Here is a 14,629-nt window from a genome sequence, read left to right as displayed (position 1 = left end):
CATGGGCAAAATTGAGCGTGCTATTGGTGAGTGTGCATCTCAAACGAGCAGTCATGTAAGCCAACACTAGAGCCAGTTCAGGCTTCACTATAGAGGTTTGGTAATCGACCTCAGGGCCACTACCCAAAGCTCTTCACCTGTGTGGCATGTGTTGTCCCTTGCCCTGGGCAGATACGGGTTTCTAAAATGGATAGTGTCAATATTTGATGATAGTTGGCTAATCTGCGTTCAAAGCCACAGTAAAAGCACTCCGCAAACACCTGCAGCTGTAGTCCATGGTTGTTACCGTGCCAAACTCCTAAATGAGATTCTGCATAACCTTATTTTACGTTGCGTTGGTGTGATGCAAGTAGAGATGTAACGGTAAAAATGTAACATGACTATTATAGTGAGCGAAATTATCATGGTTGTTGATATTAATGCGGTATTTTTCGAATGTTCTGTAAATGAAAGAATGGCATAGTGTCTTGTCATGAGTGGTGTGGCTCATTTAAGAGTAAAAGACTTCTTTTGTGTTACTCGGTGTGTGTTAGTGCAGAGGGAGAGAGAACACATACGCAAAACTAATGAGTTACATGGGCTGGCCACTGCGAAAACACATACGCAAAACTAATGAGTTACATGGGCTGGCCACTGCGAAAACGCATACGCAAAACCAACAGGAGTTACATGGGCTGGCCACTGCGAAAACACATACGCAAAACTAATGAGTTACATGGGCTGGCCACTGCGAAAACGCATACGCAAAACCAACAGGAGTTACATGGGCTGGCCACTGCGAAAACGCATACGCAAAACCAACAGGAGTTACATGGGCTGGCCACTGAGAAAACACATACGCAAAAAAACCAACAGGAGTTACATGGGCTGGCCACTGAGAAAACACATACGCAAAACTAATGAGGCATATGGGCTGGCCACTGAGAAAACGCATACGCAAAACTAACGAATTAAAAAAACACTTTTTAATTAAATGTCATTTACAAAGAGATCTTTATGGTGTATTTTTTGCATCCCTTCATTTGTTTGCATTGTAATTAGTGGGTTGATATGGTCTTGTGTTTCTGCGCAGGTTTAAAGTTGCATGGAAGGGGCATTGTGTTTAGTGGGTTGATATGTTGTGTTTCTGCGCAGGTCTAAAGTTGCGTGGGAGGGAGATTGGACAGCCAATGGAGCCAGGGCCCAAGAAGAAATAAGAATAAAATCCTCGAAAAACATTCTTCACTTTCGCCTTTATTTTCATCTGGAAAAGTCCTGACCGAAGACGAGGTGACAGAGGATCAGGCATCCAAGCTAACAGTCAAGAGCGGATAGGCTAAGGCTTTGAATACACTGCATCGTCAAAATCACACGCACAGCGACGTCCCTCTCTCATTCTGTGCATCTAAGTTAATTCACCATGGATGAGAAGAACCTTTAGATAAATCAACACAGATAACATTTCTGAAGGTAATGATCAACTATTGCTCATTCATGTTATGCGTTGGACTTTGGTGAAAGTCATGGAATGTCTTTTAACATAATAAACACAGCGTTTTGATTACCAGCGTTCTCCAAACTGTGTGTCTGGAATTTAAAGTCCACAAGAGCAGTCGGGTAACTGCACACCGTTGCCCTAATCTCGCAATGGGGCAAAAAGCAAAACAAAAACCAGTATCCGGACCTTAGTATGACCAGCAGTTTTGAAGTCATGTGAGTAGACAGGCATGACTGAGAGAGATGGATTTGATGCATGGGAGAGTTAAGTATCTGGTATGACATGCTGCTTGTTTGTATAAAATTACATGGTTACATAGAGATAAAACACGAAGTGTGCTTTTATTGTGTAAAGCAGCGGTTCCTAAACTTTTTCCCCCGCGTACCACCACCTACATACACTTAAAAACGACAGATAAAAACGTAACACATTTTATTGACTCATTCCAGGCATCATGTTTAATTGACATAACAACTGACAAAATCAAAATGTGCAACTGGTCCATGAGCTCTCACACTAAAAAACTGTGGAGAACAACATTATGAAACACAAAGAACGACGAGAACACAGGCTTAAGATTTTTTTTAAAAATCATTTTTAGCACTTTTCCGACACCATTGCCATTTTCATCTCACGCAGCAGCGGGGGTGCACGTACCACAGTTTGGGAATCCCTGGTGTAAAGGCAGTTTGTGTGTGTGTGTGTGTGGTTATCAGTGATGCGCAGTTTGACAATCCCTGGGGCCTGTTGCACAAAAGCAGAATTAAGACATCCGGGATAAGTTACTGAGCTGCGCTCAATGAATCCAAAACAAGAGCGTACAGGCTTAATTGGTTGCACAACGAGCAAGCCAGGATGAGCAGACACGGATTCATCAAGCCAGGTGAAACCGATCCTGGATAAGTGCGAGCTCATGGCTCCCTCAAATAGACCCCGCCACCGATCACAGATTCACTGATTCACCATGGCAACTAGCGGCTTCATTGCTTCTTCTACGGTGTGAAGTAGGTAGATAGCCTTCTCACAACAGCAACAAACAGCCTCTGTTAAGGAGAATATTGCAACTAGTTCCGCGACCACCACGCGTGAAATGGTTAGGCACTCCTGTGACGTCACATTGTCGCATGACGGGTCGGGAATGGCGATATGTAAAAGTTATTTAATGATCACAAACGTTTAAATAATGACAGTGGGTCTAGGTATATGTGATAACAATGTGTAGTGGGCAGTGGAAAAATTATTGGTTCCTGGTGTAAAGGCAGTGTGTGTGTGTGGTTATCAGTGATGCGCAGTTCGCCCGAAATGGAGTGGTCATCCGCGGTTATAAGTCATAAGAAAATATTTTAATGATATTCTGGGTGGGTCAGTTAAAATTAATTAAATATATATATATATTTGTAAAAATACTTCAAGTATCACGAGAAGGCTAGCATCAATATTTAACTCATAATTGCTTTTCAAAGATATCATTGATTGAAGCATACTTGCCACATAGATGGAGACGGTGGAGGTGGAGATGGTAGAGGAGGTGGAGACGGTGGAGACGGTAGAGGAGGTGGAGACGGTAGAGGAGGTGGAGACGGTAGAGGTGGAGACGGTAGAGGAGGTGGAGACGGTAGAGGAGGTGGAGACGGTAGAGGAGGTGGAGACGGTAGAGGTGGAGACGGTAGAGGAGGTGGAGACGGTAGAGGTGGAGACGGTAGAGGAGGAGACGGTAGAGGAGGTGGAGACGGTAGAGGTGGTGGAGACGGTGGAGGTGGAGACAGTGGAGGTGGAGGTAAAAAGCTGAAGAAGCGACAAGTTAAAATAATAGACACGCCTCCAGGAAAAGCCATATATGGGAAATATTTGGAAAGGTTCTTAAAAGAAGATGACCGTAGTGCCATTTAAATGTATAACAAGCACAAAACAAGCACAAAACAAGCACAACAAGCAGTAGCCCTGGGGCAGTACCCTTTAGAAAAACAATTATGTACCCATGAATGCAGGTACTTTTGTGTACCCTAGCCATCTGTACCCATCAAGGTACACAAATGTACCTGTATGTATCATTAGCGCATAGTACCCTTTAAAGGTACTAATCTGTACTTTAAGGGTACAACCCCTGTGAAAATGTAAGGTGCTATAAGTATATGCACAACTAATAAGTCCATTTAAATGCTCTGGGAGGGGGGAAAAACATTTTCAGTGATATTACACACAATATAATAATAATAATATCGCTGCATTTGACTGAAAAGGCATGTTTATCTTGTGTCCTCGTCAGTGATATTACACACAATATCGCTGCATTTGACTGAAAAGGCATGTTTATCTGCATTTGACTGAAAAGGCATGTTTATCTTGTGTCCTCGTCTGTTTCTATAGTAGAATAATACAGTTTCATTTTATACAGCTGTAGCCTACTGTTAATGCAGTGGAACCTTTTGTCCACGAGATGGCACTTACCATTTACAATAGCCATAGACTGTTGACACATGATCAAACAGAACTTCATGGGTAGCCTAGTGCAGTGGTTCTCAAACTTATCACAATGAGTAGCCTACCACCTCAGAAAACAATTGGCTCTCCAAGTACCACCATTATGACTGACATTATTAAAATACAGTAGCGTAGACCAAATAAACTACATATTTTACATTGTTTTACGTAACCCCCCTCCAAGAAAGACAAAAACTAGTTTAAATTTAACTTCATTGATAAAGGATTTTTTTATTGTATACATTTTGATATAATTTTGAAGTGATTATTTCATCTTTATAAAAGAAAAAAAACATCTCGGACACACCCGGAGTAGGCTACCTAGACCTCGTACCACAGTTTGAGAACCGCTGGCCTAGTGGCTCTGCTGCTGTTCAGTTGCTACTGCATTTTTCGCTGACTGAATTTGGGTCTAATTATGCAACTGGTAACGTTGTTAATACCTCTCCAGCTATTACGAGTCTTCAAGAATATAAAGCTAATTAATAACGTCAACAGCACGTGATGAGAATGATACAGCAGGACAAGGGCGTAGGTTTGGTCTGAGCTTTGGTGGGGACACTACCCACTAACACCCCCCCCCCCCCAAAAAAAAAAAAGCCACTCAACTCTTTCACCAGCCACTATAGATATATATTATAATGATTAAAATGTGCTACTGTACAAATACTATCCATGATTAAAATGTCCTACTGTCCAACTTGCAACTTGATATACTGTGTAGCCCACATAATCTGTACAGAAATGTAGGCTATATTTAACATTTATTTTCTATTTGGTCTGTTATGAAATCATGCATTGACCCATTTAAGCACAGCTCAGTTTTAAGAAACTTAAATACATGCATGCTTAGCATTTTGTGAAAAGAAATCATTAAGGCTACATTGACAAACTCTTAACCGTGAGCTGCCTGTATATTCTCTGATTCTAATATTTAAAGATATAGGCGATGTAAGCACAGCTCAGTTTCAGTTTTAAGAAATGCTTAAAGCCGAAAGACCATGTTGAATTTTGCTACAATTTATTTCAAAACCGGATTACTCTGGAACAACTAACTATACACGGGAATGCCTTTGTGTTCGGTAAGGTCTGCTCTTTATTCTGATATATGGCTTGTCATGTGTTGTGTGAAGAGTGTGTAGGCCTACGATATTCCACCGAGACGAATGGATGTGGAGATGGGCGCAGAGAATAATTATTAAATATCTTGAAGTTATTTTTCTAGCGAACTGTTTATCACAGCAAATCGTGGCTAGCTAGCACCGTTTCAAAGCTGAGAAAAGGCTCGTTCATGTGACACATGTGTGATGAGTAGTCTACTTCTCCAGGAGTTCAACAGAGAAGAATGGGTGGATTTGGACGCACTTCATACTTTATATGTAGTGACGTAAAGCTGAAGCGCTGCGCCATGCTGCGCAGGAGACTGCGGCTCACTGGTATTATAGGTAACTTCAAATCAGCGCGATTTACCCTTATAGGCTACTGCACATTACACGATCTGTACGAGATAATCCGCAGCACTGAAGTGAGAAATGATTTAACTCTTTGTGTAGAGCATGTGAGCGCTTTTCCCCCCATTTTAAACCTGAATATTGGTGGGGACATTTCAGTCGTAATTTGACATTGGTGTGGACACGTCCTTCGGTCCCCACGCAAATCTACGCCCCTGCAGCAGGAGGTGGGGAGTAGCAGGTGCTGGGGTCAGTTCACTGGTAGTGATTGCTTGACTTGTGGGATCTGGAAAAAAACATTTTGACCTCACGGCACTGAATGCATTAACTTCTTTAACTCAAGTGCTTTAATGCTGTCACAAATTATAGATACTAGGTAAAATAGGCTAGTCTCCAGGAAATTGAAACAACTTGTGAAATAATATTTGTTTTACTGATTTTGTTCTTAAACATTCACAGTCATAAAGGGCATAGCACTAGGCTGTTGCGACCACGTGTGCCAGCACACGCTTTCTCCTGACTCAGCCAAAGATCGCCTTAACAATCTTTGACTCAGCCTCTGCCCGGCTGCTCTATGCGGAACGGTTCATCAGCAGTAGATGAATCTCTTCGGAAGAAAATAGAAACGGCCTTCGTTGCCATAGCAGACGAAGCTAACCTCACGCTAGTAACGGAGCACAGCTGCGAGACAAATTTGCTTACTGTAACTTTTTACTGTCAATGACTGTAACAGGCGTCTGTATATAAATAGTGTTTGCATCATGGAATAATGACACCTGTGAACATCTGTCGGCACCATTCCTGAAGACAATTTGAACGCACCAGCCAATCGTTTGTTGCTTCGGAGCGAAACGGGACGAACGTTAATCCACCCGCTGGGAATACACTAACGTTAGCTTTGAGCTAGCTGCTAACTGTTCTGTCTAATCAAGAGGTTTTCCTGGAGCACGTCTTCATATGCAATAATGTTTGGCCGTGTGTTCGGCACCTTGGACATTTAACTGGTGAATGTTGCTATGGAGATGCCACACATGAAGTAGAAACGGTAACTTAATGTCATCATAAACGTTATGGTCAAAATGTCCACACCAGTGGGATTGTGGATATCAGACAAAATATGTTTACTTCGCACAGAGCACACATTGACTGTCTGACTGATACGACTTCGGGGAAATGGCTGAGAGATATCCGCTGGCAGAGAAGGCTATGTCGGAGGGCTATGCCCGTCTCAGGTACAACGACACGTCGCTGCTCATTTGGCAACAGCAACAGTTGGAGCTGGAGAAGGCGCCCCCCGCCAACTACCTCAGCCGGAGTCAGAGCTCCTGGTACAGTCGGTACGGAAACCAGGCTGTGGTTGTACGGGACAGAAACAAGCTAGACGGCACTTCCGAATCTGGACGCTCAAAAATATGTCTGATTATGTAATCGTGTTTGTCATCTGCAGTGTTCATGGCCAGCGTTACGGCAGCTAATCTTGTTACATCCAAACTAGGAGCATTGAGATGATTAGTCTGGGAATTATTGCTCCAAATTAGGAGCAAGGACTTAAATGTGCAGATTTTAAGCTTTTTATTCCTAAAGCAGTATTCCCCCCTGCCCCCCCTGGAAATGCAATACTGAATTATGAGATTTGTTTGAAAGCCATCATAAACGTGAAAGCGACCAGACATTGGTATTTTTTCTTGGTTTATTTACGAAAAACAGGAGGGCTCAGTGAGTCCAAATGTCAGGTTAGCTTTTACATCAAACATTAGCTCTATAAGTCTGCCCAGCAACCCCTCCTTAAATGTCCATCTTACATCTATAATGAGAACCAGTTGGAGAACTATTAATCTGCAGATTAAGACGGACATGTACAGAATATAAACAGCTCAAAAAAGTTTAAGAAAGATTTTGTAAATTGGCATGCAATACACAAAAAGGTTTTGTTTTTGATTTTCCTCATATAAAATAAACTAATATATCTTGACCCAGGACTAAAAACAAACTAATATGTGGTGAATATACATTTAAGATTTATAGCATATATTTAGATCTCAGTCTGTCCACTCTACTGCCACCACTCAGGAAAACTCAACTTTATTATTCCAGAAGACAGGGCTTCCAAAAGATACATGGCTAGAAAACGTGTAGGATATATGTGTGTATATATCACAGTCATTTGTTGTCATCTTTTTTTTTGATTAATCATCTTAATTAGACGTAAGGTCAAACACAAATGAAGTAGTGGTCATCAGGTTAACACAGAACATCCTTAACAAAAACCATCCTGAAGCCGCAAGGAAGGAAGACTAGATAGTGTTACTTAGAAGACACCAATCCAGAATAGCTTCAAAGGTCTCAAAATGTCCCAATGTCACAGAAACATCATTCTGGCAGAGTTCACTCGTCTTGATTACTGCTAAGGAGAATGCCATCTGCTCAGTTGGAGAACGTTTAATGTCTTACCATTGAAACTTAAGGCAACAATAACACACACATTGATAACTCAAGAAAGAAAACATTATTCAATGTTTTGTGTACTGTGTAGAGCTAGATAATGCAATCCACTGGAAATCTGCATAATCTAATGAGAATGCAACACTTGCAACTGAAACATCACTACATTCATCAGTATGAGAAATGACTAGACAGGGTACATGCCAAACGAGGGGCGTGGGGAGGGTGTTAACAGGGAAAGCTGCAGAACTGAACAAATGTCCAAGTTGATCAAACCCCATCAACAAAATGTTGAGTAGGGTGATGTTAGTCTGAGAAGCCCGGCAGGTCTATGTTGGAGCAGTCATGGCAACACCACTGCGATTGAAATGGCACTCTTGTCGTGAATGTTTTGATTCGTCGTCAAGGGAACAAGCCACTTGTTACCATGTACAGGAAGCACAAAATTAATCAGCTGTTTGGGCCTGGAGCCGTTAAACTCATACCAAGGCTCTGCTAAAATCATGGACAGATGGTTCTCAGTGAGCTCGCACTCTTGTGATTGTACCATTACTGAACTGGAGAGATGAAGGGCTTTCAAACAAAGTCAGTTTGAACAACTACATACGCCATAAACATACTTGTAAAATCAGATACTTAACCAGAAAAACCATATATAAAAATCGAAAAAAACAAAAAAACAACTGTATATTATGTATGATATACTTTTGACAAAAAAAAAAAGAAAGAAACAGATTTGACAAAATTATACATCAAATACTGACAAACATGAGACACGAGCACCGGAAGAGTTTTACAATCGGTGGAGTTTAAAAAATCAAAAATCAAAAGATGCCAAAGATCAGTGTTGAAACAGGTCGTAACTTCACTACTGCTGCAGAGGCAGTCCGAGAGAGAGACCGCGCCAAAGGCCATCCCCTCCCACGTCTGACCAGCACTACCAAGTCCAAGTCCAGGAGGGGTTAGGGGTGGGTGGGGTGGGGGGATCAGCGCTCCTACTGAAACGGTCGCCGCTAAAACAGCTCTCAGAGTCACTTTGTTTTGTTTTACTCCAGCGATGACCTGGGAATTAGCCTGGTGGGAGTCAACGTTACTTTGTACTGTTAACTGGCTGGAATGTGGCGTGGGGTCGAGCGTGGCCGCGAGGCCCACACTCCCCTGCCGTACACCGCGTTGGTCTGCTCGTCCAGGCAGCGCGTCGGCCCAGTCGGCTGCTTCCCAGGACGAGTACTTCGCACAAATGCAACTAAAGAGCTCTTAGTCATGTGGAGCTTCTTGGACTATATGCACGTGTGAGTTTTTTAACTATTGAACAAGCAGCAACTCTTTTACCTTTTTTTCTGTTTTTTTCTTTTGTTTTGCTTTCACCGCTACAACTAAAATAATTCAAAAATATTTTTTTTTTATCTGGTGATCCCAGGCTTTTCCCTTTGAGGGCCAGCAAAATAAACCCTGACATGGTTAAGTCAGCTATATTTTCATACATATCTTTAGCTCTGTGTGCATGGAGACGTCTCTAAACACATTTAAAATATCCTGGCGCTGCCACGCTGCTTCTCTGCTGAAACAGCCATGACACCACACGACATATTACTTCTTTAAAAAAAAAAAAAAAAAACATGGGGAAAATGTAGTCTGAAGTACATAAGAGGTTGCGGGCAGATGCACGCACACACACGCACACACACAAACACAAACAAACAAGCAGACACATACAGGTTTCACTCCCTGGGTTGCAGGCTTGGACACCCTTGCACAACAAATTCTGCACATGCGCGCGCACACACATTCACTCACTCACTCACTCACACACACGCACAAGGTCGGGGTGGGGGGGTCGGGGGTGTGTGTGAGAGCTCAGTCTGAGTCGCTGCTGTCGGAGCTGGAGCCGCTGGAACTGGAGCTGGAGTCGGAGGAGCTGCTGCTGGCGCTCAGTCGGGACGGACCGCCACTCGCCACCGCGCCACCCTTCTCTGCTGGGGCACAGGGACCAGCGTTACACACACACACACACACACAGGGACAAGCGTTACACACACACACACACACACACACACACACACAGGGACAATAGTTACACACGCGCGCACACACAGGGACACAGGAACACGCGTTACACACACACACACACACAGTCACACGCTTACACACAGGGACACGCGTTACACACACACACGTGTGGTCACGATACCAAAATTATGACTTCGATACGATACCTGCCATAAATATCACGATGCTCGATACTGAAACGATACTACGGCGAAATCCTAAGATATCTGGAAAAGAAAGGACTCATACCTCCTCCAAGTGTATCGAGTCATTTGTGTTGAATTCGGTGCACTTTTGTAGAGTGCAGGTCAATTCTGGGTTCTAAACTTCCTACATAATTATTATTTTTATAGTCAGTAAAATAGTAGGCCTACTTTGTGTGATTAAGTCCTTTATTTTTTGTTATAGTTCATTTACATTGTGTTGTGTTTTGCCAATAAAGTAGCTTTAAATAGCCAAACTAGGCTAGATCAAGGTCAGTGTTGAAATTACTGCATGCAAATCACTGAATGCTATGCAGAGGGGCCTAATCTTTAGGCCATCTGATGTACAGTATAGGCTTCCCTAGGCCTTCCCGTGTTCATGGGATTTCTTTGACAGTTGCAAAGGGAAAAATGTGCACCCAGTGTACAAGTACGACGTTCCAACCACTCAGGTCTTCGTCAGATAGGCCTACACCATTACCTGTTGCAATATATCTGTGTGCATTCCTACATTAGCCTACGTCTATTTCTTTGATAACATGATTTGCTACCACGTAACAATAAGCCGCTATTATTATTAGGACTCAACACGCTTTGGTGGTATTATATGCTGTGGGCTTTAATTAGCGCATTTCGGGTATCCTATCCTACATCTGGGCAATACTTATTGAACAAATTGCAGTCTACATGCCATGACAAATATTACCAGTAGTACTGACCGAACATGAAATAGACTGTTTACAAGTTATGGTTATGTTATTCTGGCGTGAACATTGCACTTTCATCACGTTAGCACCCTATGATTACAGCTCGTTATGTCTCGTCAAAATGATTACAGCTCGTTATGTCTCGTCAAAATTCATTGATGAAGGAAGGTTCGCTTCATCCCAGAGATCCATACTCGTTTCACTTAGGCTAGACTAAAACAGAAGAGAAGAACTTGGCACTAACCATGAAATCGTGTTTTCTATAGCATATTCGTTAACCTGTCGTTATTTGAACAAAAATGTTGGGATATGTCTGCGAGGTGTTTAGCCAAGTTCCATGCGTAGCCTACTGCTTTTAAATGACTTTGAAACATATTTCACAAACGGGTCTCTGTGTCCCTGATGGCTTGCCTTCACTATTCGCGATGTATCCGAAATAGTTGCAGATTTCACTTCACCTTTTGTTTTATCCACAAGGCCGAGGACGGTCGGCAAAGAACTACTGTATGTTGACGTTGGCTGCGCACTCACTCACTCACTCAGAGCTGCCTGCTTGACACGCCCACTTGCCTAGATGCGTGCAAGGAGCAGTGAGAGCAGCGGTTCACGCAGACACAGAACGTTAATTTTAATAAAGTATCGATTCTAAAAACGTCGGAAATCGTATCGTTTTTTGCGTGAAGGCATCGTGATGCCTTTTTAGTATCGATACACCGTGCAACACTAACACACACACAGTCACACACTTACACACAGGGACAATAGTTACACACGCGCACACACACAAGGACAATAGTTACGCACGCACGCGCGCTTACACACAGGGACACGGACAATAGCTACACACACACACGTGTGTAAGGTGCAGACACCCATAATCCATCCCTGGGGACACAGGCTGGGCTGGACTGCTCCCTGCATGACCAGATCACCCTCATCACGTCCTGACCTCTCAAAGGGGCAGGGTAAGGTCAGAGGTCAGAGACTGTCTGAAGAGCCTGAACGCATACATTTAGCCTACAGCTACAGCTATTAGTGTGTGGTGGATTAGTGTGCGGTGTGGTGGATTAGTGTGTGGTGGATTAGTGTGCGGTGTGGTGGATTAGTGTGCGGTGTGGTGGATTAGTGTGTGGTGGATTAGTGTGTAGTGGATTAGTGTGCGGTGTGGTGGATTAGTGTGTGGTGGATTAGTGTGTGGTGTAATGGATCAGTGTGCGGTGTGGTGGATCAGGGTGTGGTGTGGTGGATTAGGGTGTGGTGTGGTGGATCAGTGTGTGGTGTGGTGGATTAGTGTGCGGTGGATTAGTGTGTGGTGTGGTGGATTAGTGTGCGGTGGATTAGTGTGTGGTGGATTAGTGTGCGGTGTGGTGGATTAGTGTGCAGTGGATTAGTAGTGTGTGGTGGATTAGTGTGCGGTGTGGTGGATTAGTGTGCGGTGTGGTGGATTAGTGTGCGGTGGATTAGTGTGTGGTGGATTAGTGTGCGGTGGATTAGTGTGTGGTGTGGTGGATTAGTGTGCGGTGGATTAGTGTGTGGTGGATTAGTGTGCGGTGTGGTGGATTAGTGTGCGGTGGATTAGTGTGCGGTGTGGTGGATTAGTGTGTGGTGTGGTGGATTAGTGTGTGTGTGTGGTGGATTAGTGTGTAGTGTTGTGTGGTGGATTAGTGTGTGGTGGATTAGTGTGCGGTGCGGTGGATTAGTGTGCGGTGCGGTGGATTAGTGTGCGGTGTGGTGGATTAGTGTGTGGTGGATTAGTGTGTGTGTGGTGGATTAGTGTGTAGTGTTGTGTGGTGGATTAGTGTGTAGTGTTGTGTGGTGGATTAGTGTGTAGTGTTGTGTGGTGGATCAGTGTGTGGTGTGGTGTGGTGGATTAGTGTGGCGTGCTGGGGTGGATTAGTGTGTGGTGTGGTGTGGTGTATCAGTGTGTGGTGTGGTGTGGTGGATTAGGGTGTGGTGGATTAGTGTGTGTGTGGTGGATTAGTGTGTAGTGTTGTGTGGTGGATCAGTGTGTGGTGTGGTGTGGTGGATTAGGGTGTGGTGGATTAGTGTGTGTGTGGTGGATTAGTGTGTAGTGTTGTGTGGTGGATCAGTGTGTGGTGTGGTGTGGTGGATTAGTGTGTGGTGTGGTGTGGTGGATTAGTGTGTGGTGTGGTGTGGTGGATTAGTGTGTGGTGTGGTGTGGTGGATCAGTGTGGCGTGCTGGGGTGGATTAGTGTGTGGTGTGGTGGATTAGTGTGTGGTGTGGTGTGGTGGATTAGTGTGTGGTGTGGTGTGGTGGATCAGTGTGGCGTGCTGGGGTGGATTAGTGTGTGGTGTGGTGGATTAGTGTGTGGTGTGGTGTGGTGGATTAGTGTGTGTGTGCTGGGGTGGATTAGTGTGTGGTGGATTAGTGTGTGGTGTAATGGATCAGTGTGCGGTGTGGTGGATCAGTGTGCGGTGTTGTGTGGTGGATTAGTGTGTGGTGTGGTGTGGTGGATTAGTGTGGTGTGGTGGATTAGTGTGTGGTGTGGTGTGGTGTGGTGGATTAGTGTGTGGTGTGGTGTGGTGGATTAGTGTGTGGTGTGGTGGATCAGTGTGGTGCGCTGGGGTGGAGTGATGCGAGGTGAGTGAGGATTGACATGCAACGTGGAGCCCGACCCGAGGAGCGTTCTGAAAAGCCCAAACCAGGAAGGAGGTAGCCCAGCGCACCCGTAACCATGGAGACGCGCGGAGAAAGAGAGAGAGAGAGAGAGAGAGAGAGAGAGAGAGAGAGAGAGAGAGAGAGAGAGAGAAATGAGCAGAGCAGAGGAGGGAAGGCATGCACAGGAGGATGGGACCGGAAGGAACAAACAAAACAACAACAAAACGCTGGGAGTTACTATGGCAACGACCTATGTGTCTTCCATGCGCTCCAAGTGGACCAGCAGCAACGTGGGAGAGAGAACCTGACCACCTGCTTTCACTTCTACGAGCTAACCCAGTCAACTACAACTGGCTACCCGTTGGGTCCACTGGTTTAGACAAGAGAAGAAAACACGTGATCTGGGAAAAGGAGGATTCAGATGAGTCAGACTGGACAGGATGGAGGCATGCGTGAGCTGCGGAGCTCTGACCACACACCTCGCCTCTACCTCCACCGGAGCGCGTCACTAGCGCCGCATTGCCATGTCCGTGATGAGGAAATAAATGGACATTCAGATGACTGGGGCTGGAGAGGATGAGAGGATGACGATGTGCCCTCACAGCCCTAACAACAGGCCTGTCCATCGTCTGATCGTACACCTCCCCAACGACGCGACACGCCTGTCCATCGTCTAATCGTACACCTCCCCAACGGCGCGACACGCCTGTCCATCGTCTGATCGCACACCTCCCCAGCGACGCGACACGCAGCACTACCCACCTCGAGCGTCTTCCCGACGTGGCGCGTTGGCCCCGTCCCTCGACCTCCTGGCCAGGCCCCGCCTCCCCCCAGCACAGGTACCTTGTTTGGGCGGTTTCCTGTACCTTGTTTGGGCGGTTTCCTGTTGTGGTTGAGCTGGCCGCTGACGTCCTGTAGCCGTTTCTCTAACTCTCTCTTCTTGTCCTGCACCAGCTCCTCTTTAGACTTGGCACTCTTTTTCCCCCTGCCCGCTGCAGAGCAGACACACACACACACACACACACCGGGCGTGTGGTCAGTCAGGGCCCCCACACACGCCACTGTGTCAGGGCCACCACACACACACACACACACTAGGGCTGGGACAACGCCAGGGCTTAAAATTCATTTTTCAAAATGGGGGGGAATTCCCCCCTTAGGTTATTCATGTACACATGTACACAATTTACACAATTTGG

At 45.0% G+C, this 14,629-nt stretch overlaps 3 protein-coding genes across 15 annotated transcripts in view; 2 read left to right on the top strand and 1 right to left on the bottom strand.

Moving 5' to 3' along the window:
* Window positions 1–1,543, top strand: part of edf1 (endothelial differentiation-related factor 1) — a 6,715-nt gene extending 5,172 nt beyond the window's left edge. The window contains exons 4-5 of the mRNA XM_042101974.1: window positions 1–26; window positions 1,135–1,543. The exon at window positions 1–26 is cut by the window's left edge and continues 68 nt beyond it. Coding sequence (XP_041957908.1) covers window positions 1–26; window positions 1,135–1,196 — 88 coding nt within the window. The 3' untranslated portion in view covers window positions 1,197–1,543. The remainder of the gene's footprint in view (window positions 27–1,134) is intronic.
* Window positions 1,544–5,781: 4,238 nt separating this feature from the next.
* On the top strand, window positions 5,782–7,079 carry LOC121715534 (putative uncharacterized protein BRD3OS). The gene is made up of 2 exons (XM_042101371.1): window positions 5,782–6,454; window positions 6,544–7,079. Exon 2 carries the CDS (start codon window positions 6,583–6,585, stop codon window positions 6,835–6,837), a length of 255 nt encoding a protein of 84 aa, XP_041957305.1. The 5' UTR covers window positions 5,782–6,454; window positions 6,544–6,582; the 3' UTR covers window positions 6,838–7,079.
* Window positions 7,080–7,081: 2 nt separating this feature from the next.
* Window positions 7,082–14,629, bottom strand: part of brd3b (bromodomain containing 3b) — a 29,899-nt gene continuing 22,351 nt past the window's right edge. For 9 of the 13 annotated variants that reach the window (XM_042101358.1, XM_042101351.1, XM_042101349.1 and 6 more), the window contains 2 exons: window positions 14,297–14,422; window positions 7,082–9,827 (listed from right to left, as the gene is read on the bottom strand). In XM_042101358.1, coding sequence (XP_041957292.1) covers window positions 9,709–9,827; window positions 14,297–14,422 — 245 coding nt within the window. In that variant the 3' untranslated portion in view covers window positions 7,082–9,708. The remainder of the gene's footprint in view (window positions 9,828–14,296; window positions 14,423–14,629) is intronic. The other 4 variants (XM_042101356.1, XM_042101359.1, XM_042101360.1 and 1 more) reach the window with 2 other exon arrangements.

The sequence above is a fragment of the Alosa sapidissima genome, chromosome 8 (genome assembly GCF_018492685.1).
Source record: "Alosa sapidissima isolate fAloSap1 chromosome 8, fAloSap1.pri, whole genome shotgun sequence".
Classification (NCBI taxonomy): domain Eukaryota; kingdom Metazoa; phylum Chordata; class Actinopteri; order Clupeiformes; family Clupeidae; genus Alosa; species Alosa sapidissima.
Note: the sequence above shows the minus strand (reverse complement) of the source record. Positions and strands in the feature narration are given on the sequence as shown.